The 25,715-nt window shown below is 37.6% G+C and overlaps 1 protein-coding gene and 1 pseudogene across 1 annotated transcript; both read right to left on the reverse strand.

Annotated features, from left to right (window-relative positions):
* Window positions 1-827: 827 nt before the first annotated feature.
* On the reverse strand, window positions 828-7,919 carry LOC137089797 (GTPase IMAP family member 4-like; annotated as a pseudogene).
* Window positions 7,920-8,892: 973 nt separating this feature from the next.
* On the reverse strand, window positions 8,893-24,101 carry pnp5b (purine nucleoside phosphorylase 5b). Its single transcript, XM_067452887.1, has 6 exons — window positions 23,947-24,101; window positions 21,082-21,251; window positions 20,880-20,992; window positions 12,965-13,140; window positions 11,965-12,155; window positions 8,893-10,666 (listed from the first exon to the last, which is right to left on the reverse strand). The coding sequence occupies exons 1-6, from the start codon at window positions 23,967-23,969 to the stop codon at window positions 10,443-10,445; spliced, it is 897 nt and encodes a 298-aa protein (XP_067308988.1). The 5' UTR covers window positions 23,970-24,101; the 3' UTR covers window positions 8,893-10,442.
* Window positions 24,102-25,715: the final 1,614 nt, after the last annotated feature.

A 25,715-nucleotide genomic window follows, 5' to 3' on the forward strand; every position in this document is an offset into this window, starting at 1 on the left:
GGCAGCGCTTTTTCATTCAAATACATCGTTTGGTCTCTAACCGAGACAAATAGCTACGATAATATGACGTGTCTGTTATGCACATTTTATTACACGGCTCTGTGAAACTTGATTCTGATTGGTCAATCGCGCATTCCAGCGGTATCTTGACCGGTTCTACTTCTGTGCTTAACACTGGCGCCATCTTGTGGCTCAAACAGCCGTGAGGTAGAATGGAAGACTTCAAGGCAGGTTTCCTTTATAACGTTTTAAATATGGATATTTTTCTTACACAAACGCATCGATTGGAATCAGAAGGCTCTATTAACCCATCGGAGTCGTGTGGAGCACGTTATTTGACCGACAGCTGCATTTAATGGACTTCAGAAACAGCTCCAACTACTGCTGGGATTAACGTTAGCCTGGACTTTTTAAATATAACTCTGATTGTATTTGTCTGACAGAAGAATGTCATAAACACCTATAATGACCTGAGGGTGAGTAAATCATAGGCTTGGGTTCATCTTTGGCTGAACTAACCCTTTCAGCATTCATTCTCAACATTTAGCAGCAATAGATAAAGGCTTAAAGCAGGTTGGAACTGTTTTCCTTCGCAACACTTTTGTTAAGTAACATGAATCAAGTAACAAGAACTATAGCGCAACTGAGAGATAAGATTAACGACTAATGGATCGTTCATTTAAACAACGATCTACATTGAATTTATGTAAATTGACATTCCTAATTCAAATCTTTAATAAAGCCTACGTTTATGGTCATTTGCCAACATCGACAGTCAAAGCCGTTGTTTGCAGCGCTAAAGAAAATTATGAGTTACAACTCGTCGTTAGATCTAGCGTCCTGCCTGCTTTAAATCAGACAGAGATGAAGTAGTGCTCTACATTACTTTTATTTGAATGAAATTTATTAATTATAGCATTTATGTGAATTAATTATCGAGAGCCCTGCTAAAAAATCCAGCTAAAAGCCTAAAATGGTTGGCTGGTTTTAGCTGATCTCCACAGAGATCCACAAATGCCCCACAAATAAGCATAACCAATGCATTTAGGGATTTAAAAAAAAAGTATTTCATAATTTTGATTTGTGTTTGAACTTGGTTGATGGATTTCTTGGTCGCCAATCATATCCGGATCGGGATCACTGAATGCAGCACTGTGTCATCGCCGCCAACTTTAAAGCTGCGGCTCTCGTTGCAAATCCAGTGGCTGTCCCTAAAAGAGTCCCACCTTCTGCAGCGCCAAGCAAGTTTAACAAAGACGTGGCAGCAAATCCGGCTTCTACAGCTGGAGCGGCAGGGAACAGAAAGGCCAGGAGCATTGGGGCGTATGCGGCTCCGGCCCCCAGAATAAACACGACCAGCATAATCACATATTTCATATAGCGCTTATAGAAATATTCATAATCCTGCTCTTCTTCACTCTGTCTCCTCTGCTCCTCTTCTTGGATCCAGATGTCCAAGTCCTTCTTTTCTTGCTCTTCCCTTTCCAGTCTCTCCTTCTCCTCCTCCATCTGTCTTTCCTCCAGTCTTCTCAGGCTCTCTCGCTCTCTCTCCAGAGATGCTCTGAACCGCTTCAGCCTCTCAGGGAACGCTGGCACATTCAGCTCTTCTTTCTTCATATCCGCCTCGATCTGTTTAATCCTGTCTTGTATGCGTTTCTTTTTTCTCTCTGCGTCTTGCCTCTCTTCATTCATGGACGTAATGAACGGCAGCCATCGATCATCGGCCAGTTTCCTCACCTCCGTTTTGATTCTCTGCATTCTTTCGGCCATCATATCTTGTATTTTCTTTTCTATTATCTTCTGGGCTTGCTGCGTGACTTCCATGATTGGACTGGTGAAGTGGCGGTTCTCATTTTGAGCGAGCAGCTTGTCCACCTTCTGAAGAAGTCGATGCACCTGATCTCGTTTTGAAGGGTTTGTGTTGTCAAAAGCAACAAAACGCCTCCCAAATCACTCCACAAACTCCTGGACTTTCTGACTTTGCCCTGAAATAAACGCTTCAATAGTTTGTCCGTTGAGTCTGTCCGCGTGGGAGAATATGAGGATGGTGTGATGAGTGACGTCCTCTTGAAACATCTTCAGAATCATCTCTATGGTTTTCTGCTGCTCCTCTGTGAATCGCTCTATCGGAACAACGAGCAGAAACGCATGAGGACCCGGAGAACACAAAGCCATGCAATGTATTACCTCTTTTTGTAGTTGTTTATCTGTTAAGTCCGTGTCATAAAAACCAGGCGTGTCAATGAGAACCAGCTCTCGTTCCTCCACCTTTGCACGTTCTCTCTTGCACTCTTTTGTGACCGAGCTCATGCTCAATCCATCATCAAAGCGCTTGATTCCCAGGATGGTGTTTCCTGTGGCACTTTTCCCTGCACCTGTTTTCCCCAGCAGAACCAGACGCAGTTCGCTCGCCGCTTTATTTACTGTCAACTGATGATCGCTGACTAATGAGCTTTGGGAGGTTTGAGCAGGTCTCCGTCTCGCGTCTGAGTTTCTGCTGGAACTCATCCTCTGATCACGGTGGAGCATCTTTGATCCTGAGGAAAAGTATTAAAAAACAAATAAAAACCAAAAAATGTAAATTGTCATTAATCCCTCACCCTCATATCGCTCCGAACCCACATTGGCGAATAAATCGTGATATTTGCGCGTAATTGGACGCTTGAACATTTTGAGTTTACCTGCTTATTAGAATACACAAGTTCACACTAGAGGTCTTCACGGGGCACCCGGGACCCGGGATCCGACCTGGGACCAGTACGGATTCGGGTCTATATTTTAAATGGTCAGCCAGGTCCGGGTCGGGTCCCAATCTATTACTTCGGGTCCCGGGCCTGTTAACGTTGTAGTTCGGCTAGTCAGATTTGGCTCAGAGAGATTATGGCAAATAAATAATGCTAACGTAAGCGGCCATGGCACTGAACGACCAATAGTTATTAGTTCAAAAGGGTAAACAGTCAGAGTTATTATGCGAGTTAACTCATAAATCCGTCACTGTGAAATAAAGTTGACTTTTACAGCTGAAATGAGTGAATTAAGCATGCTTGGAACAATTACAGAGGAATATTGTAATACTTCACAATCAGGTACAAGGAAGGGAGACGGCGGCTATATATCGTTAGGTAGGCTGACTGAGACAAAGTTATTTCCGCAGCTTGTTTATTAATTTGTTAACAGCAGTTTATTGTGTAATATAAGACAATCGGGTCCAGTCGGGTCTGTGTCTTCCCGCCGGGTTCGTGAAGACCTCATATTATTATAGAGAGTAAATTTATAACAATTTGTAACAAAGTCGTTTCTCTCTCTTAATAACTTTGAAAGAGTTATCCATGCTTTTATCACCACTAGACTCTATATCTGGGGATTGGGCAGGCCTCCTTCAACCGCCTTCAAATGGTTCAAAATGCAGCTGCTAGAGTTTTAACGGGAGCTCGAAAATTTGAACATATCACCCCATCCTACGCTTCCTCCACTGGTTGCCTGTGCGCCATTGAATTGATTTTAAGGTACTGTTATTGGTTTTTAAATCATTACATGGATAAGCACCACAATACCTTACAGATTGAACACCACCCAGGGAGAGCACTTAGGTCTGCAAATCAGAGGCTCTTAGGAGTCCCTAAATATACATTTAATCGCCGCAGACAGGCGTTGAATGCAGCCGTCGGTGTATGTGTTCAAATTTTAAAGGCGCAGCGCGTCCGGTGCGAAGCTCAGCAACGTCTTTATAACACTAAGATTGAGCACACCCATATTGCCAAAATGGTATGATCCTCGTTTCATAACACCCGCAAAGATTCGACCATGAGATCAGTGGTCGAATCCGGTCCTGCATATCGATGCATCGAATCTTCGACTATTAGGGGTCACCCCTAGTCTCTACTAGCCTAGAAATCTAGACGCACCCTAGCGGCAGCAAATTTAATCTGCCCGCAAGTGTCGTCTAGAAACTCTCAGTACCCCTCTGAGCTGTATTCCCCTGACTCTTGCCGGGCCAATCACATCGTGTATAGAGTCGGTGGGCGGGGCCATAATGACGACGGCCGAGTTGTGTTTGCGTGCTTCTAGTAAACACAGAAACTGGCGAACGGCGGTCTGTCGAATCAGCTTTGAACACGACTCTGGAAGACTTGAGTTAAGCTTTTCTCTGAGAACAGAACAAAGAACGGCACTGTAGTCATTCTTAAGAAGGGAAGATGTGTTCGAAGTTTAGCCGACCGGATACGGCGAATGTTTAATCTAGCTCCGCTTCACCTTCGTTGCTCTGGTTGGTGTAGCGCTATCCTATTGCGTGCAGAGGGAGTTTGAAAGACTACCGTTTATCCGCCCCTCGGATTGAGCCGTCAATGGTGAGTTTCCAGACCAAACATCTTGATGTTGGTCAGGCTAGTCTCCACTGGAGCAAGCTCATGATTGGTTAACGTGGTGAATATCCGCCAAAGCCAGATTTTTCAAGTCGCGCGATTATGCGTGCAAAATCACGCATTTCACGCGTCAAACGCTTTCGCAGAAATCGCGTAATTCGCGGCCTCATTTGCGCGATTCGCGACACAGAATGTCTTCGTGTCTTTGCATTGACTTAATCAAAGTCAATTAAACTTAAATCACTCTCGCTTATCGCGTCATTCGTGTCTGGTGTGAACGCACCATTAGACTTTCATCATCTACAGAACACAAATGAATCTGAGAGCTTTCTGTCTCTCCGTTGACAGCTACCACTTTGACACTTCAAAAAGTTCATAAAGAACAGAGCCTTGAGGAACACCCTGAGAGACAGACAACCTGTCCTCCAACAACTCTATAGGTCGTTTTTCTAGCACCTTATTATGACCTATATTTACGTTTTAAAGTCATGCGCCATATTTTTTTTAATTCACAACTACACCCACCCCATCCCTAAACCTACCCAGCGATTTATAGAGCATACACACTTTATGAGCAGATGTGTTCCCTGGGATTGAACTCACGATCGCACGATCGCATGTTGTTGTTGAGTAGTGCAATGCTTTACCAACTGAGCAATGCAAAACCTAAACTAGTAAACAGATAAAAGGGAACAATGCTTTAAAATGAAAGTGTCCTGCTGTCAGTAGGAGCACAACTTTAGTAAACGCTCCCATGGGTCATATTTCAAGGAAGTGACAAACAACCTATATAGGCGCATTGGTTGGAGGACATGTTGGAGAGAGAACACGGAGAAGATTTGAAGTTCTGAATGGTAATAAAAATTGTCTGTCGTCGGTGAGATATGAAATGAACCAAGATAAAGCACAACCCGTGACACTGATAGCTGCTGGCCAAGAGGTGAGTATATGATGAGATATAGTAGTAAATGCAGCAGTTAAGTCAATGAGAACAGTAAGACAACCAGAATCAGCAGACAATAGCAAGTCATTATTAGTTTTTACTAGCACTGTTTCAGTGCTGTGGCCTGACGGAAAAACAGATTGAAAGGGATCAAGAAGATTGCTAGCAGAGACATTAGCTTTAGGCTGAGAGGCAGCTACCGTCGGTGTATTAATGGGTGAATGAATGAGTGTATGAATGAGTGAATGAATGAGTGTATGAATGAGTGTATGAATGAGTGTATGAATGGGTGAATGAATGAGTGAATGAATGAGTGAATGAATGAGTGAATGAATGGGGTGAATGAATGGGTGTATGAATGGGTGAATGAATGAGTGAGTGAATGGGTGTATGAATGGGTGAATGAATGGGTGTATGAATGAGTGAATGAATGGGTTTATGAATGGGTGAATGAATAGGTGAATGAATGGGTGAATGAATGGGTGTATGAATAGGTGAATGAATGGGTGAATGAATGAGTGAGTGAATGAATGACTGTATGAATGGTTGAATGAATGAGTGTATGAATGGGTGTATGAATGAGTGAAAGAATGAGTGTACGAATGACTATGAATGGGTGAATGAATGAGTGAATGAATGGGTGTATGAATGGGTGAATGAATGAGTGTATGAATGAGTGAATGAATGACTGTATGAATGGGTGAATGAATGAGTGTATGAATGGGTGTATGAATGCGTGAATGAATGAGTGTATGAATGTGTGTATGAATGGGCGAATGAATGAGTGTATGAATGGGTGAATGAATGAGTGAATGAATGAGTGAATGAATGAGTGAATGAATGGGTGAATGAATGAGTGTATGAATGGGTGAATGAATGAGTGAATGAATGAGTGAATGAATGGATGTATGAATTAGTGAATGAATGGGTGAATGAATGAGTGAATGAATGGGTGTATAAAATGAGTGAATGAATGGGTGTATGAATGGGGGAATGAATGAGTGAATGAATGAGTGAATGAATGAGTGAATGAATGGGTGAATGAATGAGTGAATGAATGGGTGTATGAATGGGTGAATGAATGAGTGAATGAATGGGTGAATGAATGGGTGAATGAATGAGTGAATGAATGGGTGAATGAATGAATGAGTGTATGAATGGGTGTATGAATGAGTGTATGAATGAGTGAATGAATGGGTGAATGAATGAGTGAATGAATGAGTGTATGAATGAGTGTATGAATGAGTGAATGAATGAGTGAGTGAATGAATGAGTGAATGAATGAGTGAATGAATGAATGGGTGTACGAATTGGTGAATGAATGAGTGAATGAATGAGTGAATGAATGGGTGAATGAATGAGTGTATGAATGAGTGAATGAATGGGTGTATGAATGGGTGAATGAATGAGTGAATGAATGAGTGTATGAATGTGTGTATGAATGAGTGAATGAATGAGTGAATGAATGGGTGAATAAATGGGTGAATGAATGAGTGTATGAATGGGTGTATGAATGAGTGAATGAATGGGTGAATGAATGAGTGAATGAATGAGTGTATGAATGAGTGAATGAATGAGTGAATGAATGGGTGAATGAATCAGTGAATGAATGAGTGTATGAATGAGTGAATGTGAGGCAATATGTAAAGCGCTTTGGATGGCCATAGGGTCTGTTGGAAGCGCTATAAATGCAGTCCATTTACCATTTTACTTTTTCAAGGAGCTTGGCGACTAAAGGAAGATTAGATATATGTCGGAAGTTACGCATAACAGAAGAGTCTACGTTTCTTTATCATCGGAGTGAGCGCAGCTGTTTTTAATGATAGCGGGACAGATCCAGAAGAAAAAGAACAGCTGATCAGATGAGCAATAGGAGAAGAGATAGCAGATAGGCAGGTTTGAGAAGTGCGGTAGGTGCTGGATGAGAAGTGGATGAGCTGGAATGAGCAGTTAGATCATTAACAGCCGATGGATTGGTGGAAGTGAAACTAAAGAGGGTGTGAATGTAAGGACCAGTTTTACTGCTAAGACAAAATCTGAGATCAAACGCCCTGCAATGAAACAATAAAACTCAGTAGTCTGGAGAGAATATCTCCCAGAGAGATTGTAGAGCACAATCTCAATCCAATCGAGCATCTGTGGGATGAGCAACAAACAAGTCCGATCCGTGGAGGCCCCACCTCACAACTTACAGGACTTAAAAGATCTGCTGCTAACATCTTGGTGCCAGATACCACAGCACACCTTCAGGGGTCGAGTGGAGTCCATCAGAGACGGGTCAGCAAAAGGAGGACAAACACAATATTAGGATAATATCATAATGTTATGCCTGATCGGTGTATTTATCCAACAAATTGAATTATTTAATTTATCAAAATAAACCGATGTTACAGTGATTGTTCTGAACAAATGCGAACTTAGACATCATGCAAGACGTTATTTTAGCTAAAGTATTACAATGCTGGTTTTGTGTCTGTGAGGTAAAAGGCACCCTCGCCACGTCACGATTTTTTAACAAACACATTTTACGATTGATTTTCACACTAAATCTATTGCTCCATCAATGTTCAATACAAATACACAGGCTTATATTTTCCTGCGATGGGAGTGAAGTACATTTGTCTAAGGGTGTGCCTCGTCCCGTAGCCTACATTTACGAGAAGAGCGAAACATTACTCCAATTATTTCCTGCAATCGGGATTTAGAGAGAAATAATAAACTTACAGCATACAGCAATAACATGAAAATGATCACAACAAACAAATCCTTATTTACGACAAGGATAACGTAATCAAGCATCTGTAATCGTCTAATGAGTAATTGATGTTTCATTACCTTCGCCGGACATGTTTTCAGCAGGTCTCTCAGTGCGTGTGTGTGTGTGTGTGTGTGTGTGTGTGTGTTGCAGTTTAGTGTTCTTGGACTGGTTTATCATGATGGGCAGAACTTTCCCAGAAACGAAACTTACACGAACTCACATGATGTCAATTAGACCTGCGTTGATCTTATATTTAGTGACTGTATGAAATTAAAAAATAATACACTGCAAAAAAGGCTTTTCTTACTCAGTATTTTTGTCTTGTTTCTAGTCCAAACATCTAAAAATTCTTAAAACAAGAAGTATTTACTAGACAAGCAAAAATGATTGTCTTGTTTTGGGGAAAAATAACTCAAAATGAAGAGAGTTTTTGCTTAAAATAAAATAAATAATCTGCCAATGGGGTGAGAAAAATAATTTAACTTTATTTTTAAGTAACTTTATATTTATAATTTTTAAGATTATTTTACTCACCCCATTGGCAGATAATTCAGCTCATTTTAAGCAAAAACTCTTCATTTTGAGTTATTTTTTTTACCAAGACAATAATTTTTACTTGTCTAGTAAATGTTTCGTAATGTAAGATGTTTTAGATATTTTGACTAGAAACAAGACACAAATACTAAGAAAAGCATTTTTGCAGTGTAAATGCATTCATATCTATGTATAAATATATTATATGTCATTTTTGGCGTGTTTTTGTGTCGTTTGCATCCACTAGAGGGACACAGTGATCCGGGTTCAGAAATACAGTGACGTCACAGATATTTACATATTTACAGAGTTTATTCATGCAAACTAAAGTTTAGAGATGATGGAACAACATTTGGTAAAACTGTATTTTTATGACTTCAATTCGTGAAAACAGACAAAAAATTCAATTCACATACGAGCTGATACTAAATGGTACAAAAAAGGCAATACAAACTGTTAATTTAGTCATTAATGGACAAAAAAGTTAATTTAAGCAGGAGATCATGTATCAAAACACTTCAGGTGCAGTATTTTGGGAAATTAGTGCAAAGTTTTGGAAAATAAAACAAAGTTTTCAGGGCAAAGTGCTGGAGAATGTCAATAAAACAGCATTTCAGATCTTAAAATAGTACACAGAATCTCACCAACTCCTCATTTAGTGCAATTAAAAACCACATTCCCCTCGTTTGGAGAACTCACGTGTACATAAACGGCACATAAATACAGTAATCTTTAAGCTGAGCTTTTTTTAAATACCTCCACATATAATAAGATATAAGACATTTTTGTAAAAAGCTCCCAATTTCCTTCATGGCTGGATATATTTAAATGATTTTTGCATCATTTGCCACTTAAGTTAAGTTTTAAATAAATCAGACATTTGGTCCTAATAAATACATGCTAAGAAAGCCACACCATAATAAACGAACTGTCAGGACCGTGGAAGGGACCGAAGCAGCAGTGCTCGACTCTTTTAGTTCGTATCGGACGCTGCACGGGAACACGTCCCCGAAACACTCCGTCTCTGGAATGTAAACATTAGAAAGCAAAAGTAACGAGTGTATGATCGGCATTACTACCTCTAGCGGTTCGGTCGTGTTTGCACTCCAAAAATGCTCTTCTTACTCAGTATTTCTGTCTTGTTTCTCGTCCAAATATCTAAAAATTCTTACATTAAGAAACATTTACTAGACAAGCAAAAGTAATTGTCTAGTTTTGGGGTAAAATAACTCAAAATGAAGAGAGTTTTTGCTTAAAATAAGATAAATAATCTGCCAATGGGGTGAGAAAAATAATCTTAACTCAAACAGAAAACATTTATTCTCACCCCATTGGCAGATCATATTGCCTGTTGTAAGCAATAACTCATATTTTCAACAAAACAAGAAAAAACATCTAATGTCATTTTACTTCTCTAGATTCAAGAATTTTTAGATATTTAGACTGGAAAAAAAGAAAAAAAATATTTAAAAAATAAGTTTCCTGGTTGCCTTCAGTTCATTGAAATTAATATTTTGAGTTAATACAATGAACATTTTTGAGAATCTGCAAACTTTATTCAAATATGTTGTAAGCATATTGGGTAATTGTGTGTTTTATTTGTGATGACGCAGCCAAATTGAGCTATTTTCATGATTTATCACATGTTTTATGTGGTTCAGATACAATAATATTTAGAGTTTATATTTATTAAACTAATTTCCTTCATTGTATCAACTCACATGTTTAATTTCAAAAAACTCAAAATGGTAAGGCAAGCAGGTTACTAACTTTTCTAAGTTTAACCAACAATATTTTTTTACAGTGTGAGTAAGAAGAGCCTGTTTTGCAGTCAGTGGCTCGGTCACTGCATTATTTGGTCATTTCTGAGCTCGATGCGGGACACCATGTTGGCCACGAGCTTCTCCAGCTGCCTCGCCCTCTGCTCCCCCGTCCGCAGAACCTCCTCGTGATTGGCTCTCTTCTCGCTGTCATAATCCATCACCGACTGATTGGTGATCAGAGACAGAGCGAAGACTTTCATTCCACAGTGATGAGCCACGATCACCTCATGAACGGTGCTCATCCCTGAAAACACACACACACACGTCAGGTTCACGATCTTCATGGGGACTGTCTCCATAGACTTCTCCACTTACATTAACCCTACCCTACCCTACCCATCACACACACACACACACACACACACACACACACACACACACACTACCCCTAACCTATCCACAAAAGGACAAATATTTCAGATACTACCATATTTAAATGCAAGGTTTACCAGGACACAGACGCACTCTCACACACACTCTCTCTCACACGCACGCACACACACTCTCACAGACACACACACACTCTCTCTCTCGCACACACATACACGCACTCTCTCACAGACGCACACATACACACTCTCTCTCACACGCACACACGCATTCTCTGTCTTGCGCACACACACACACACACACAAACTCTCTCTCGCACACACACACACTCACAGACACACACAAGCTCTCTCTCTCGCACACACGCACTCTCTCGCACACACACTCTCGCATTCTCTGTCTCGCACACACACACGCACTCAGACACACACAAGCTCTCTCTCTCGCACACACACGCACTCTCTCTCTCCCACACACTCTCTCACAGACGCACGCACACACACTCTCTCTCGCACGCACACACACGCATTCTCTGTCTCGCACACACACACACACTCACAGACACACACAAGCTCTCTCTCTCGCACACACACACGCACTCTCTCTCTCCCACACACTCTCTCACAGACGCACGCACACACACTCTCTCTCGCACGCACACACACGCATTCTCTGTCTTGCACACAAACACACTCACAGACACACACACACACTCTCTTTCGTACGCACGCGTGCACACACACTCTCTCTTTCACAGGCACGCACACACACTCTCACAGACACACACTCTCTCTTTCGCACCCATGCACACACACTCTCACAGACACACACTCTCTCTTTCGCACCCATGCACACACACTCTCACAGATACATACTCTCTCTCTCTCACACTCACACTCACACAAACACGCACTCACACACTCGCACTCACACATACATTCACACACACACTCTCTCTTTCACTCTCTCTCTCTCGCACTCACACTCACACACGCACTCACACACTCACACACTCACATTCACACACACACTCTCTCTTTCGCACCCATGCACACACACTCTCACAGATACATACACACACACTTTCTCTCTCTCTCTCGCACTCACACTCACACTCACACACACACACTGACACTCGCACTCACACATACATTCACACACACGCTCTCTCTCGCACTCACACACACTCTCTCTCTCTTCCTGCTGACTCACCCACAGCGTCGGCTCCGAGCGCGCGGAGCATTCTGCACTCAGCGATGGTCTCGTATGACGGGCCGCCCAGAACGCTGTACACGCCGCGCTGCATGAAGGAGGAGAAGCCGAGCTCCTCCGCAACCGTATGGGCCAGCTGCTGCAGGTCGCGGTCATACACATCAGACATACACGGGAACCTCGTGCCAAACCTGCGGATGACAACACCAACCAATCAGCATCACTTCTCTGATGATGAGGGCGGGGCCACCTGTCACTCACGAGATCAGCCAATAGCAAACCACCATCCAATCAATTCCACAGAGACACAATCAAGCCCCGCCTACATTTGTTCTTGTCTGAGAAGCGATTTTCCTATGATTTATGAACGGTCTCTGCTCTAATGTGTATGGAAGCTCGTTTCCGCCACTAAATAAAAAAAATAAAAAGAGTAATTGCAACTTTTTATCTCACAATTCTGACTTTAAAACCCGCAATTGTTTTATTTTTTTATTTAGTGGCCGAAATGGGCTTCCATACTAATGTCTCTGGTATTATTTAGTAGTAAAATATCTTCCTCACAAGGGCATCAAATCATCATCAGAGCAGATACACACACACACACACACACACACACACACACACACTCACACTCACACACAGACACACACACACACACACACACTCACACTCACACTCACACTCACACTCACACTCACTCACACACGTTTGTTTTTGTGAAATTAGAGAACGTTCCTTAGGTGTAATGGTTTTTATACTGTACAAACCGTATTTTCTATCCTCTTCACTGCCCCTGTCCCTAAACCTACCCATCACACACACACACCCTCTACCTGTGTCATACCCATGTCATTATACACATTTGTGTCATATGTTACAAACACACACACACACACACACACACACACACACACACACACACACACACACACACACACACACACACACACACACACACACACACACACACACACACACACACACACACACACACACTCACCTCTCGTCGTTCGGTCCCACTAACGGGTTGTTTCCAGCGAAGCCTGGAATATTAATGTGATCTTTAATAATCATGACGTCTCCGACGTTGTATTCCTGGTTCAGTCCGCCGGCGGCGTTGGTCAGGAGAACCGTCTCCACACCCAAGAGCTTAAAGACCCGCATGGGCATGGTGGTCTGCCGAAACCAGGACACAAACCAATCACAATCATACCATCAATAACACCAGAACATCATGATACCTGGCAAAAACATGTCACATTTAAACCTTAACTCAATTATACATTGCATGAAGAACATTCACATTTTTGGCATTGCGACTATTTTCTAAGCGTTTTAAAGAGGCCGATTAGGTCTTGATTGAGCAGATTTTCCTCATATTCTCCATTGCTGCAGCTCCTCTCTTCCCAGAGTCAGTAAAAATGTTTTATTCACAAATTTTTAAAACTGCACCCCAGTTTAATATATTTAGAACCCTATTGATGCCTTAAAAATTATAATTACTTGATTTGTTTCGTCAATATTACTTTATTACAAATTTGAATGAATCCCCTACAGGTTTTGTTGTTGTTCAGTCATTCTTTCAGTCAGTCTTTATTTGTACAGCACCTTCCAACAACCAAAAGGAGGCCAACCAACCAACAACCTTTACATTTAAAACTGGAGAACATCTACAATATATAATATATAAATACATTAAGCAATAACCAAAGGAACAGTTACACAAAATACACCAGCAAGGCATAAAAATAAAAAAAATAAAAGTGACAGTGCTACAGTGTGTTAAATGCCAATCTAAATAAATGCGTTTTTAACTTGGACTTGTTGTTAATTTTCTTGTATGTTCTTATTTTGTTTTATCGTGACATTATGTGTTACAATTTGTTATTTCTCAGTCTGTGAAGTCTTAGAATTTAAATTATGTTGGCCTGTTATGTTATTGTTCATATGCAAAAAAAAAAAATGTTTAGTTCCCGTCTCTATGAAGCCCCTCCTTCTGAAAAGCACACTGTGCTCTGATTGGTCGGTGTGTTGTGCAGTGTGTTGTGATTGGTGTTTGGGAAATGTCCGCCTCTTACCATAACAGCTAGTTCCAACACATGACTAAGTTCCTCAACCAGGCCCCGCCCTTATTCTGCGTATTAATTATTATAATGAGGAATATTGTGACGTATCGGTTCCCGGAGGAAAACTCAAGACTATAATGGAGTTCAGAAACACTCACACTGATCTAGAGAAGAGCCTTTTAATGCTCAAACAGCAACACCACACACTTTGTACATGGAAAAGACTGGAGCTGAACTAGAGAGCCAGCTGAGATGATTATTTAACTCTGTGGTGCAAAGTCTGAGCTGCATTAATAAAGACATCGTAAAGGTGCCACTGATATTTACATTGAGCAAACACTGCCGATACATGAGCAGCTGTTCGTCAATGTTAACAGGCTTTGAGGATTGATTTAGTGCATAAACTCAGAACATCTCTCAAAGTTATGAACAAACATTCTTCCTCTAATGTAAGTTGATTGTTCGTTCACAGTTATCTGGTCTTTAATAATGTTCTCAATACAGAAACATTATATATTTTTTTTCTGAAAAGCTTTATTTCATTTAAGGTTTTTTTAATGTTCAGCACATTCTGAGAACATTACGAGAACGATTAGAGAGCTTTATAACTGGAATTCTTACCAGTAAAAATTGGATTAGAAAGCTTTATAACTGGAATTCTTACCAGTAAAAATTGGATTAGAGAGCTTTATAACTGGAATTCTTACCAGCAAAAGTTGGATTAGAAAGCTTTATAACTGGAATTCTTACCAGTAAAAATTGGATTAGAGAGCTTTATAATTGGAATTCTTACCAGTAAAAATTGGATTAGAGAGCTTTATAACTGGAATTCTTACCAGTAAAAATTGGATTAGAGAGCTTTATAATTGGAATTCTTACTAGTAAAAATTGGATTAGAGAGCTTTATAATTGGAATTCTTACCAGTAAAAATTGGATTAGAGAGCTTTATAACTGGAATTCTTACCAGTAAAAATTGGATTAGAGAGCTTTATAATTGGAATTCCTACCAGTAAAAATTGGATTAGAGAGCTTTATAATTGGAATTCTTACCAGTAAAAATTGGATTAGAGAGCTTTATAACTGGAATTCTTACCAGTAAAAATTGGATTAGAGAGCTTTATAATTGGAATTCTTACTAGTAAAAATTGGATTAGAGAGCTTTATAATTGGAATTCTTACCAGTAAAAATTGGATTAGAGAGCTTTATAACTGGAATTCTTACCAGTAAAAATTGGATTAGAGAGCTTTATAATTGGAATTCCTACCAGTAAAAATTGGATTAGAGAGCTTTATAATTGGAATTCTTACCAGTAAAAATTGGATTAGAGAGCTTTATAACTGGAATTCTTACCAGTAAAAAATGGATTAGAGAGCTTTATAACTGGAATTCTTACCAGTAAAAATTGGATTAGAGAGCTTTATAATTGGAATTCCTACCAGTAAAAATTGGATTAGAGAGCTTTATAATTGGAATTCCTACCAGTAAAAATTGGATTAGAGAGCTTTATAATTGGAATTCCTACCAGTAAAAATTGGATTAGAGAGCTTTATAATTGGAATTCCTACCAGTAAAAATTGGATTAGAGAGCTTTATAACTGGAATTCTTACCAGTAAAAATTGGATTAGAGAGCTTTATAACTGGAATTCTTACCAGTAAAAATTGGATTAGAGAGCTTTATAACTGGAATTCTTACCAGTAAAAATTGGATTAGAGAGCTTTATAACTGGAATTCTTACCAGTAAAAATTGGATTAGAGAGCTTTATAACTGGAATTCTTACCAGTAAAAATTGGATTAGAGAGCTTTATAACTGGAATTCTTACCAGTAAAATTGGATTAGAGAGCTTTATAACTGGAATTCTTACCAGCAAAAGTTGGATTAGAAAGCTTTATAATTGGAATTCCTACCAGTAAAAATTGGATTAGAGAGCTTTATAACTGGAATTCTTACCAGTAAAAATTGGATTAGAGAGTTTTATAACTGGAATTCTTACCAGTAAAAATTGGATTAGAGAGCTTTATAACTGGAATTCTTACCAGTAAAAATTGGATTAGAAAGCTTTATAACTGGAATTCTTACCAGTAAAAATTGGATTAGAGAGCTTTATAACTGGAATTCTTACCAGCAAAAGTTGGATTAGAAAGCTTTATAACTGGAATTCTTACCAGTAAAAATTGGATTAGAAAGCTTTATAACTGGAATTCTTACCAGTAAAAATTGGATTAGAGAGCTTTATAATTGGAATTCTTACCAGTAAAAATTGGATTAGAGAGCTTTATAATTGGAATTCCTACCAGTAAAAATTGGATTAGAGAGCTTTATAATTGGAATTCCTACCAGTAAAAATTGGATTAGAGAGCTTTATAATTGGAATTCTTACCAGTAAAAATTGGATTAGAGAGCTTTATAACTGGAATTCTTACCAGCAAAAAATTGGATTAGAGAGCTTTATAACTGGAATTCTTACCAGCAAAAAATTGGATTAGAGAGCTTTATAACTGGAATTCTTACCAGTAAAAATTGGATTAGAGAGCTTTATAACTGGAATTCTTACCAGTAAAAATTGGATTAGAAAGCTTTATAACTGGAATTCTTACCAGTAAAAATTGGATTAGAGAGCTTTATAACTGGAATTCTTACCAGTAAAAATTGGATTAGAAAGCTTTATAACTGGAATTCTTACCAGTAAAAATTGGATTAGAGAGCTTTATAATTGGAATTCTTATCAGTAAAAATTGGATTAGAGAGCTTTATAATTGGAATTCTTACCAGTAAAAATTGGATTAGAGAGCTTTATAACTCGAATTCTTACCAGTAAAAATTGGATTAGAGAGCTTTATAACTGGAATTCTTACCAGTAAAAATTGGATTAGAGAGCTTTATAACTGGAATTCTTACCAGTAAAAAATTGGATTAGAGAGCTTTATAACTGGAATTCTTACCAGTAAAAATTGGATTAGAGAGCTTTATAATTGGAATTCCTACCAGTAAAAATTGGATTAGAGAGCTTTATAATTGGAATTCCTACCAGTAAAAATTGGATTAGAGAGCTTTATAATTGGAATTCCTACCAGTAAAAATTGGAATAGAGAGCTTTATAATTGGAATTCCTACCAGTAAAAATTGGATTAGAGAGCTTTATAATTGGAATTCCTACCAGTAAAAATTGGATTAGAGAGCTTTATAACTGGAATTCTTACCAGTAAAAATTGGATTAGAGAGCTTTATAACTGGAATTCTTACCAGTAAAAATTGGATTAGAAAGCTTTATAACTGGAATTCTTACCAGTAAAAATTGGATTAGAAAGCTTTATAACTGGAATTCTTACCAGTAAAAATTGGATTAGAGAGCTTTATAACTGGAATTCTTACCAGTAAAAATTGGATTAGAGAGCTTTATAATTGGAATTCTTACCAGTAAAAATTGGATTAGAGAGCTTTATAACTGGAATTCTTACCAGTAAAAATTGGATTAGAGAGCTTTATAACTGGAATTCTTACCAGTAAAAATTGGATTAGAGAGCTTTATAACTGGAATTCTTACCAGTAAAAAATTGGATTAGAGAGCTTTATAACTGGAATTCTTACCAGTAAAAATTGGATTAGAGAGCTTTATAACTGGAATTCTTACCAGTAAAAATTGGATTAGAGAGCTTTATAACTGGAATTCTTATCAGTAAAAATTGGATTAGAGAGCTTTATAACTGGAATTCTTACCAGTAAAAATTGGATTAGAAAGCTTTATAACTGGAATTCTTACCAGTAAAAATTGGATTAGAGAGCTTTATAATTGGAATTCTTACCAGTAAAAATTGGATTAGAGAGCTTTATAACTGGAATTCTTACCAGTAAAAATTGGATTAGAGAGCTTTATAATTGGAATTCCTACCAGTAAAAATTGGATTAGAGAGCTTTATAATTGGAATTCTTACCAGTAAAAATTGGATTAGAGAGCTTTATAACTGGAATTCTTACCAGTAAAAATTGGATTAGAGAGCTTTATAATTGGAATTCTTACTAGTAAAAATTGGATTAGAGAGCTTTATAATTGGAATTCTTACCAGTAAAAAATGGATTAGAGAGCTTTATAACTGGAATTCTTACCAGTAAAAATTGGATTAGAGAGCTTTATAATTGGAATTCCTACCAGTAAAAATTGGATTAGAGAGCTTTATAATTGGAATTCCTACCAGTAAAAATTGGATTAGAGAGCTTTATAATTGGAATTCCTACCAGTAAAAATTGGATTAGAGAGCTTTATAATTGGAATTCCTACCAGTAAAAATTGGATTAGAGAGCTTTATAACTGGAATTCTTACCAGTAAAAATTGGATTAGAGAGCTTTATAACTGGAATTCTTACCAGTAAAAATTGGATTAGAAAGCTTTATAACTGGAATTCTTACCAGTAAAAATTGGATTAGAGAGCTTTATAACTGGAATTCTTACCAGTAAAAATTGGATTAGAAAGCTTTATAACTGGAATTCTTACCAGTAAAAATTGGATTAGAGAGCTTTATAACTGGAATTCTTACCAGTAAAAATTGGATTAGAAAGCTTTATAACTGGAATTCTTACCAGTAAAATTGGATTAGAGAGCTTTATAACTGGAATTCTTACCAGCAAAAGTTGGATTAGAAAGCTTTATAATTGGAATTCCTACCAGTAAAAATTGGATTAGAGAGCTTTATAACTGGAATTGTTACCAGTAAAAATTGGATTAGAGAGCTTTATAACTGGAATTCTTACCAGTAAAAATTGGATTAGAGAGCTTTATAACTGGAATTCTTACCAGTAAAAATTGGATTAGAGAGCTTTATAACTGGAATTCTTACCAGTAAAAAATGGATTAGAGAGCTTTATAACTGGAATTCTTACCAGTAAAAATTGGATTAGAAAGCTTTATAACTGGAATTCTTACCAGTAAAAATTGGATTAGAGAGCTTTATAACTGGAATTCTTACCAGCAAAAGTTGGATTAGAAAGCTTTATAACTGGAATTCTTACCAGTAAAAATTGGATTAGAGAGCTTTATAATTGGAATTCTTACCAGTAAAAATTGGATTAGAGCGCTTTATAACTGGAATTCTTACCAGTAAAAATTGGATTAGAGAGCTTTATAATTGGAATTCTTACTAGTAAAAATTGGATTAGAGAGCTTTATAATTGGAATTCTTACCAGTAAAAATTGGATTAGAGAGCTTTATAACTGGAATTCTTACCAGTAAAAATTGGATTAGAGAGCTTTATAACTGGAATTCTTACCAGTAAAAAATTGGATTAGAGAGCTTTATAACTGGAATTCTTACCAGTAAAAATTGGATTAGAGAGCTTTATAATTGGAATTTTTACCAGTAAAAATTGGATTAGAGAGCTTTATAACTGGAATTCTTACCAGTAAAAATTGGATTAGAGAGCTTTATAACTGGAATTCTTATCAGTAAAAGTTGGATTAGAAAGCTTTATAACTGGAATTCTTACCAGTAAAAATTGGATTAGAAAGCTTTATAACTGGAATTCTTACCAGTAAAAATTGGATTAGAGAGCTTTATAATTGGAATTCTTACCAGTAAAAATTGGATTAGAGAGCTTTATAATTGGAATTCCTACCAGTAAAAATTGGATTAGAGAGCTTTATAATTGGAATTCCTACCAGTAAAAATTGGATTAGAGAGCTTTATAATTGGAATTCTTACCAGTAAAAATTGGATTAGAGAGCTTTATAACTGGAATTCTTACCAGTAAAAATTGGATTAGAGAGCTTTATAACTGGAATTCTTACCAGCAAAAAATTGGATTAGAGAGCTTTATAACTGGAATTCTTGCCAGTAAAAATTGGATTAGAGAGCTTTATAACTGGAATTCTTACCAGTAAAAATTGGATTAGAAAGCTTTATAACTGGAATTCTTACCAGTAAAAATTGGATTAGAGAGCTTTATAATTGGAATTCTTATCAGTAAAAATTGGATTAGAGAGCTTTATAATTGGAATTCTTACCAGTAAAAATTGGATTAGAGAGCTTTATAACTGGAATTCTTACCAGTAAAAATTGGATTAGAGAGCTTTATAACTGGAATTCTTACCAGTAAAAATTGGATTAGAGAGCTTTATAACTGGAATTCTTACCAGTAAAAATTGGATTAGAGAGCTTTATAACTGGAATTCTTACCAGTAAAAAATTGGATTAGAGAGCTTTATAACTGGAATTCTTACCAGTAAAAATTGGATTAGAGAGCTTTATAACTGGAATTCTTACCAGTAAAAATTGGATTAGAGAGCTTTATAACTGGAATTCTTATCAGTAAAAATTGGATTAGAGAGCTTTATAACTGGAATTCTTACCAGTAAAAATTAGATTAGAGAGCTTTATAATTGGAATTCTTACCAGTAAAAATTGGATTAGAGAGCTTTATAACTGGAATTCTTACCAGTAAAAATTGGATTAGAGAGCTTTATAACTGGAATACTTACCAGTAAAAATTGGATTAGAAAGCTTTATAACTGGAATTCTTACCAGTAAAAATTGGATTAGAGAGCTTTATAATTGGAATTCTTACCAGTAAAAATTGGATTATGAAATAAACTGAAAATCTTGAATTCCAATTTATAAAAATCGGATTAGAGAGCTCTTTAATTGGAATTCTTACTAGTACATTTTTTATTAGAGAACTATGGAATTCTCACTAGTAAAGAGAGCTCTTTAATTTAATTTCTTTCTAGTAAGAATGTTTCCTTAACATTCACTAAACCAAAAAAACATTTAAAAAACTTTTTTCAAACTGCACATTCAGAAATAGTTCTTAGAGCTGCTGTTTTAGTGTGATAGTCCCAAGCATGTCAAATCACCTTTTGAATGTTGTATCCTTCATAGAGGTGAAACCTTCCCTGCATGCAAACACACGGCTTTCCTTTAAGGGTGCCAAACACCAGGTTTCCAGCATGGCCTTGCACTGCAGAACCTGGCAGTTAGATTGAGCAAGATTAATAACTCAGCCAGTCAGCCTGTGGGACATCAAACAGGAGATCAAGTTTTGAGACATCAACTCACCAGTGATCTGTGGGAAGTTTGGGATGTCGCCATAGTTGATGACCAGCTGATCTTTCAGCATTTCTGCCAGTCCGCCGAGCCCAGAACCGCACACGATTCCCACCAGAGGGCGCACCGGAACCTGGGCTAACAGCCAATCAGCTGTGGCCTTGCAATCCTCATAACTGCACCTAAAGGAGAGAAAGAATCATTCAACCTTTTTTAAAAATAGTAAAATAGATGTTCATTAACGCTATGATTTATTTATTTAAATTATTTTATTAAATGTAATATTAATGTTATTTAAATGATCTAATTTGTCATCATTAGATTTACTTGAGAATGTGTGCGATATATGTTTTTTACCCTACTAACAAATGTTATTTTTTAGCTTAAGCTTCACTAAATTAAGTTTAATGCTCTGAAAGGTGATTCTGAAATCCACTACCTCTTCAATATACCTGTATATTATATATATATATATATATATATATATATATATATATATATATATATATATATATATATATATATATATATATATATAATTAAATTCATAATCAAAGCCTTAATGAATATTTATCTTCCTATATTCTTATAATGATTTTTTCCAGTTATGATTTTCCTTTATGTTTTCTAAATGGTCTTTCATTTAATTTATTATATTTTATTCCTTTTATATTTCCTTTTACTAAAACACTAAAGAGTCAAGATGAATATTGCCTGTACTATTGTGTCCCTCTCACTGAGAGAAAACACACGTTATCAGTATGCTTTGGATAGAACTGGCACCTAATCAGCTCCAACCATGGAGAGACTGTGTATCTGTGTATGTGCGCAATATTCTGTGTTACAGATCAGTGTTGAGAATGGTGTCCAATGGACACCCTAAGATGGGTGGACTTGTTGTCCGGGCGCCTGCTCCAGATCTGGAAGGTCACTACGGGCCTAATTCTCGGATGAAAGCGTCAACAAGTGACACGTTTATGCAGACGTGCATTAGATTAATGGACATGTGTGGAAATTGACCATGACTGTGCATTGTTTCCGAGCCAATCAGAAGCATCCAAATTGCAGTAATGATTACGGTGGCCTATGAACTCTTTGTGAGACTTGAAGCTGGCTTATGCTGTTAAAACTGCAAACTATTCTTAAGTACATTTTTCTTTTAATAAATTACACCCCTCAAACAAAAACAGCCATATATTTAACTCAACCTACGAAGGCCTTATTTGGACTCCTATGAATAATAGCCGTCTGAATGAAGGGTTAGGGTTTGTTTTGGCGTCATTCTGTCTGCCTTCTTTTCCTCTGTAATGCTTTTATAACAACAAATCATACATTCAGACTGGTTACAGTTAAATCTGAGTTAAATGAAATAAAGACCACACAATAATGGGCGAGATTAATGACTCTTTTAATTAAGACTCATTCATTCTATTATTCATATCTGGAACTCCCCAAATCAGTCAGACCTGTAACTCAAGCAACTTCTGATATGACTCACTTCACTTTTTTTTGTTTTTTACTGAAATTACTGAATGCAGTTTCCAAGTCTGATTGTCCACATAATAAACCACGTGTATTTAACGATGTATATTCACAAAGCAGTTACTTATTAGCAAACAAAGCGTTTCATTTGTTTGAGAATGTCCTACAGATGCACCCATCACTCATATTCAGAGAACGGGGCACAATCTAACGCTTTTGGACTTTCTTAGTTTGTTAAAAAAAAAAAATCCCACATTCATTGATCTAGTACAATTATGTGATTTTGTTATATTAATGTAGCTATATATTAGTGTTTACTTTTTCTTGCACTTTTATGATGGATAGATGCACTTTTATAACAGATTGATTCACTATTATTATGGATAGATTAACTTTTATGGATTTCAAAATTACCCAGCAAGTCATCGCCATTATAAAGCTTGGATTAGCCAGGACTTTTTGATATATAACTTTAATTGTGTTCGTCTGAAAGGGATGTCATACACACCTAGGATGACATGAGGAAGAGCAAATCTAAATTTCGTCTTTTGGGTTGAACTATCCCTTTAAGTAAGAAATGCTTTTGTAACTTTTGCTATGGTAAAATAAACCGTCAGTGATATATATTCCACCAAAAATGTACTTACTTAATACATTTTTTTAAAGACGTTTTTTTCTCTATATAGTGTTGATATGGCAACTATACAGTAAGTTTCGTCATCCTGCCATGTGTGGAAAGTTTTAAACCATGTGTTACGACTAACCCGCGTTAGGTCACGTCCCGCGCTCACTCCCACGCGACCAAGCGCACGCATCTTATAACTTTTTACCATTCAAAATCTTATATTATGCTTTATATGCAAATGTCTGATCTCTGTACAGTCTGTTTATGTTAAAGCTCATCGTAATATGGCACATCTCACAAATGTGTTTATGAGTGTGTTAAACCTGTTTTCAGTTTGCTTAGGGTAAACAAACTGAAAATCACCCTGTTATTAAGTCCTGTCCTGGCCCTAATTTAACACTTTTCTATCCATACAGCTGGGTCATACTTTAAATGTATTGAAATTAATAAGGAATATTTGAGTAACACTTCATTCAGTGTCCTGGTTTTCAGTAATCAAAATGTGCCGTGGTCACCCATTTGTTTAAGTTAGTGTATGAAATGTGCTATATTAAAAAAACGTGCCTTGCCTTGCCTAAATACATTCTTAAACTTACAGAAATAAACAAATAATATGCGGATACTATGACGCTGTGTACATGTCTAGTCTGATGACGCAATAGAAAATACGCGCGCGTTCCAGACAAAAAATGACTCATCACCAGGGCTATAAACCCCAGATTATAACTCACCAAACGCAACTTTAGCGGGTTTAAAATGCATAAACTCACCCAGTAGTTGAATCAGGAAACATTTCGATGAGTTTAGGTGCGTTTCTGAAGAAGAGGATGAAAGTTCAGAACGTGCGTCCCCGGTATAGTGTGTCTCTTTGTGTTCTGTTGAAGACTTTATGTGGCTCGAAGTGTGTGTGTGTGTGTGTGGATGACCTTAAAAAGGGCATTTCCTCCTACATCATTTTTTTCTATTCATGCTCATTGGCTGCTCTCGCGGGTGTGACTGATGATGCGTGCGTTTCCTGAGCGCAATGCTCTGTGGCGGACCTCTACGAAACAGCATGAGATGTAAAAAGTGCTTCTTTTACTTCTATTTCTTAACCAAATTACACATTCAGAAAAAGCACGTTTACTCGTTAATAAAACTTTAAGATTGTGTTTCCTGAAGTTTAGATACCTTGAATAAAAAGGCTATAGTTGTGAGAAAGCATTCATTTTATATTTGGGCGGCAGTGGCTCAGTGGTTCATGTAGGTTGTCTACAAACCGAAAGGTTGGTGGTTCAATCCCCGGTTCCACCTGACCAAGTGTCGAAGTGTCCGCCCTACATGGCTGACATCGCCGTCGGTGTATGAATGGGTGAATGTGAGGCAAAAATGTAAAGCGCTTTGGATAAAAGCGCTATATAAATGCAGTCCATTTACTATTGCCACTGTACATGTTCAATGAAACTCCAATAACACTATACAACATGATGCAATTCAAAAATAATAAGACAACAGATTAATAAATATAACCATTATGTGCAATGGAGCAGAAAGTGACAAGTGCTAAAATAGTGTCATTGCACTGCGATAGGTAGGATATTACACGATAAACATCGCACAGTTCAAATCGCAATGAAAGGCGATATGAGGAAATGGTTTCAATCTCAGTGTCCATGTGAAGGGTGTGGTGTTCAATAGTGCAACTGCTCTGTGACAAACATGCCATGAGCTGTGTGTGAATTATCTCTAATGCATTTAAATTTTCTGGGAGTTGGGCAGTTAAAGACTTGAAATATGTTTCCTGGTCTGATGAGTCTCGATTTCTGTTGAGACATTCAGATGGTAGAGTCAGAATTTGGTGTAAACAGAATGAGAACATGGATCCATCATGCCTTGTTACCACTGTGCAGGCTGGTGGCGGTGGTGTAATGGTGTGGGGGATGTTTTCTTGGCACACTTTAGGCCCCTTAGTGCCAATTGGGCATCGTTTAAATGCCACGGCCGACCTGAGCATTGTTTCTGACCATGTCCATCCCTTTATGACCACCATGTGCCCATCCTCTGATGGCTACTTCCAGCAGGATAATGCACCATGTCACAAAGCTCCAATCATTTCAAATTGGTTTCTTGAAAATGACTGTAAGAGCCATATTCAGTTTGTATTATAGGTAATTCTGTCATATGCCACTAGGGGGCACAAGGTATGTGCTTTGGCTCAGCTGATCTCAGATCAGCCCGGGTATGTCATTTAACTTGGAGGAAATTCAGAAACAGGTGTTGCTGATTGGGAAGCAAACAGTTTTTGACTGTGTTATGTTGTGTCTTACCTTTATGGTGAACAATAGGGTTTGTTGTTTTGGTTATGTATAATGAGTTAAGATATTGCCTCTAAAATATGTATTGGAGGAGAATAAACTTGCTAGATCATATTGTAAAAAGACTGAACTCTTGATTTGTATGAGACCACATTGGCACACATCTGAACTTAATCCGTTATATTAGCAACCAGTATTAGACTTAGTTTAGGACTTAGTCAATACAATGACAATGAGTTGACTGC

This window comes from Pseudorasbora parva, chromosome 9, assembly GCF_024679245.1.
Source record: "Pseudorasbora parva isolate DD20220531a chromosome 9, ASM2467924v1, whole genome shotgun sequence".
Classification (NCBI taxonomy): domain Eukaryota; kingdom Metazoa; phylum Chordata; class Actinopteri; order Cypriniformes; family Gobionidae; genus Pseudorasbora; species Pseudorasbora parva.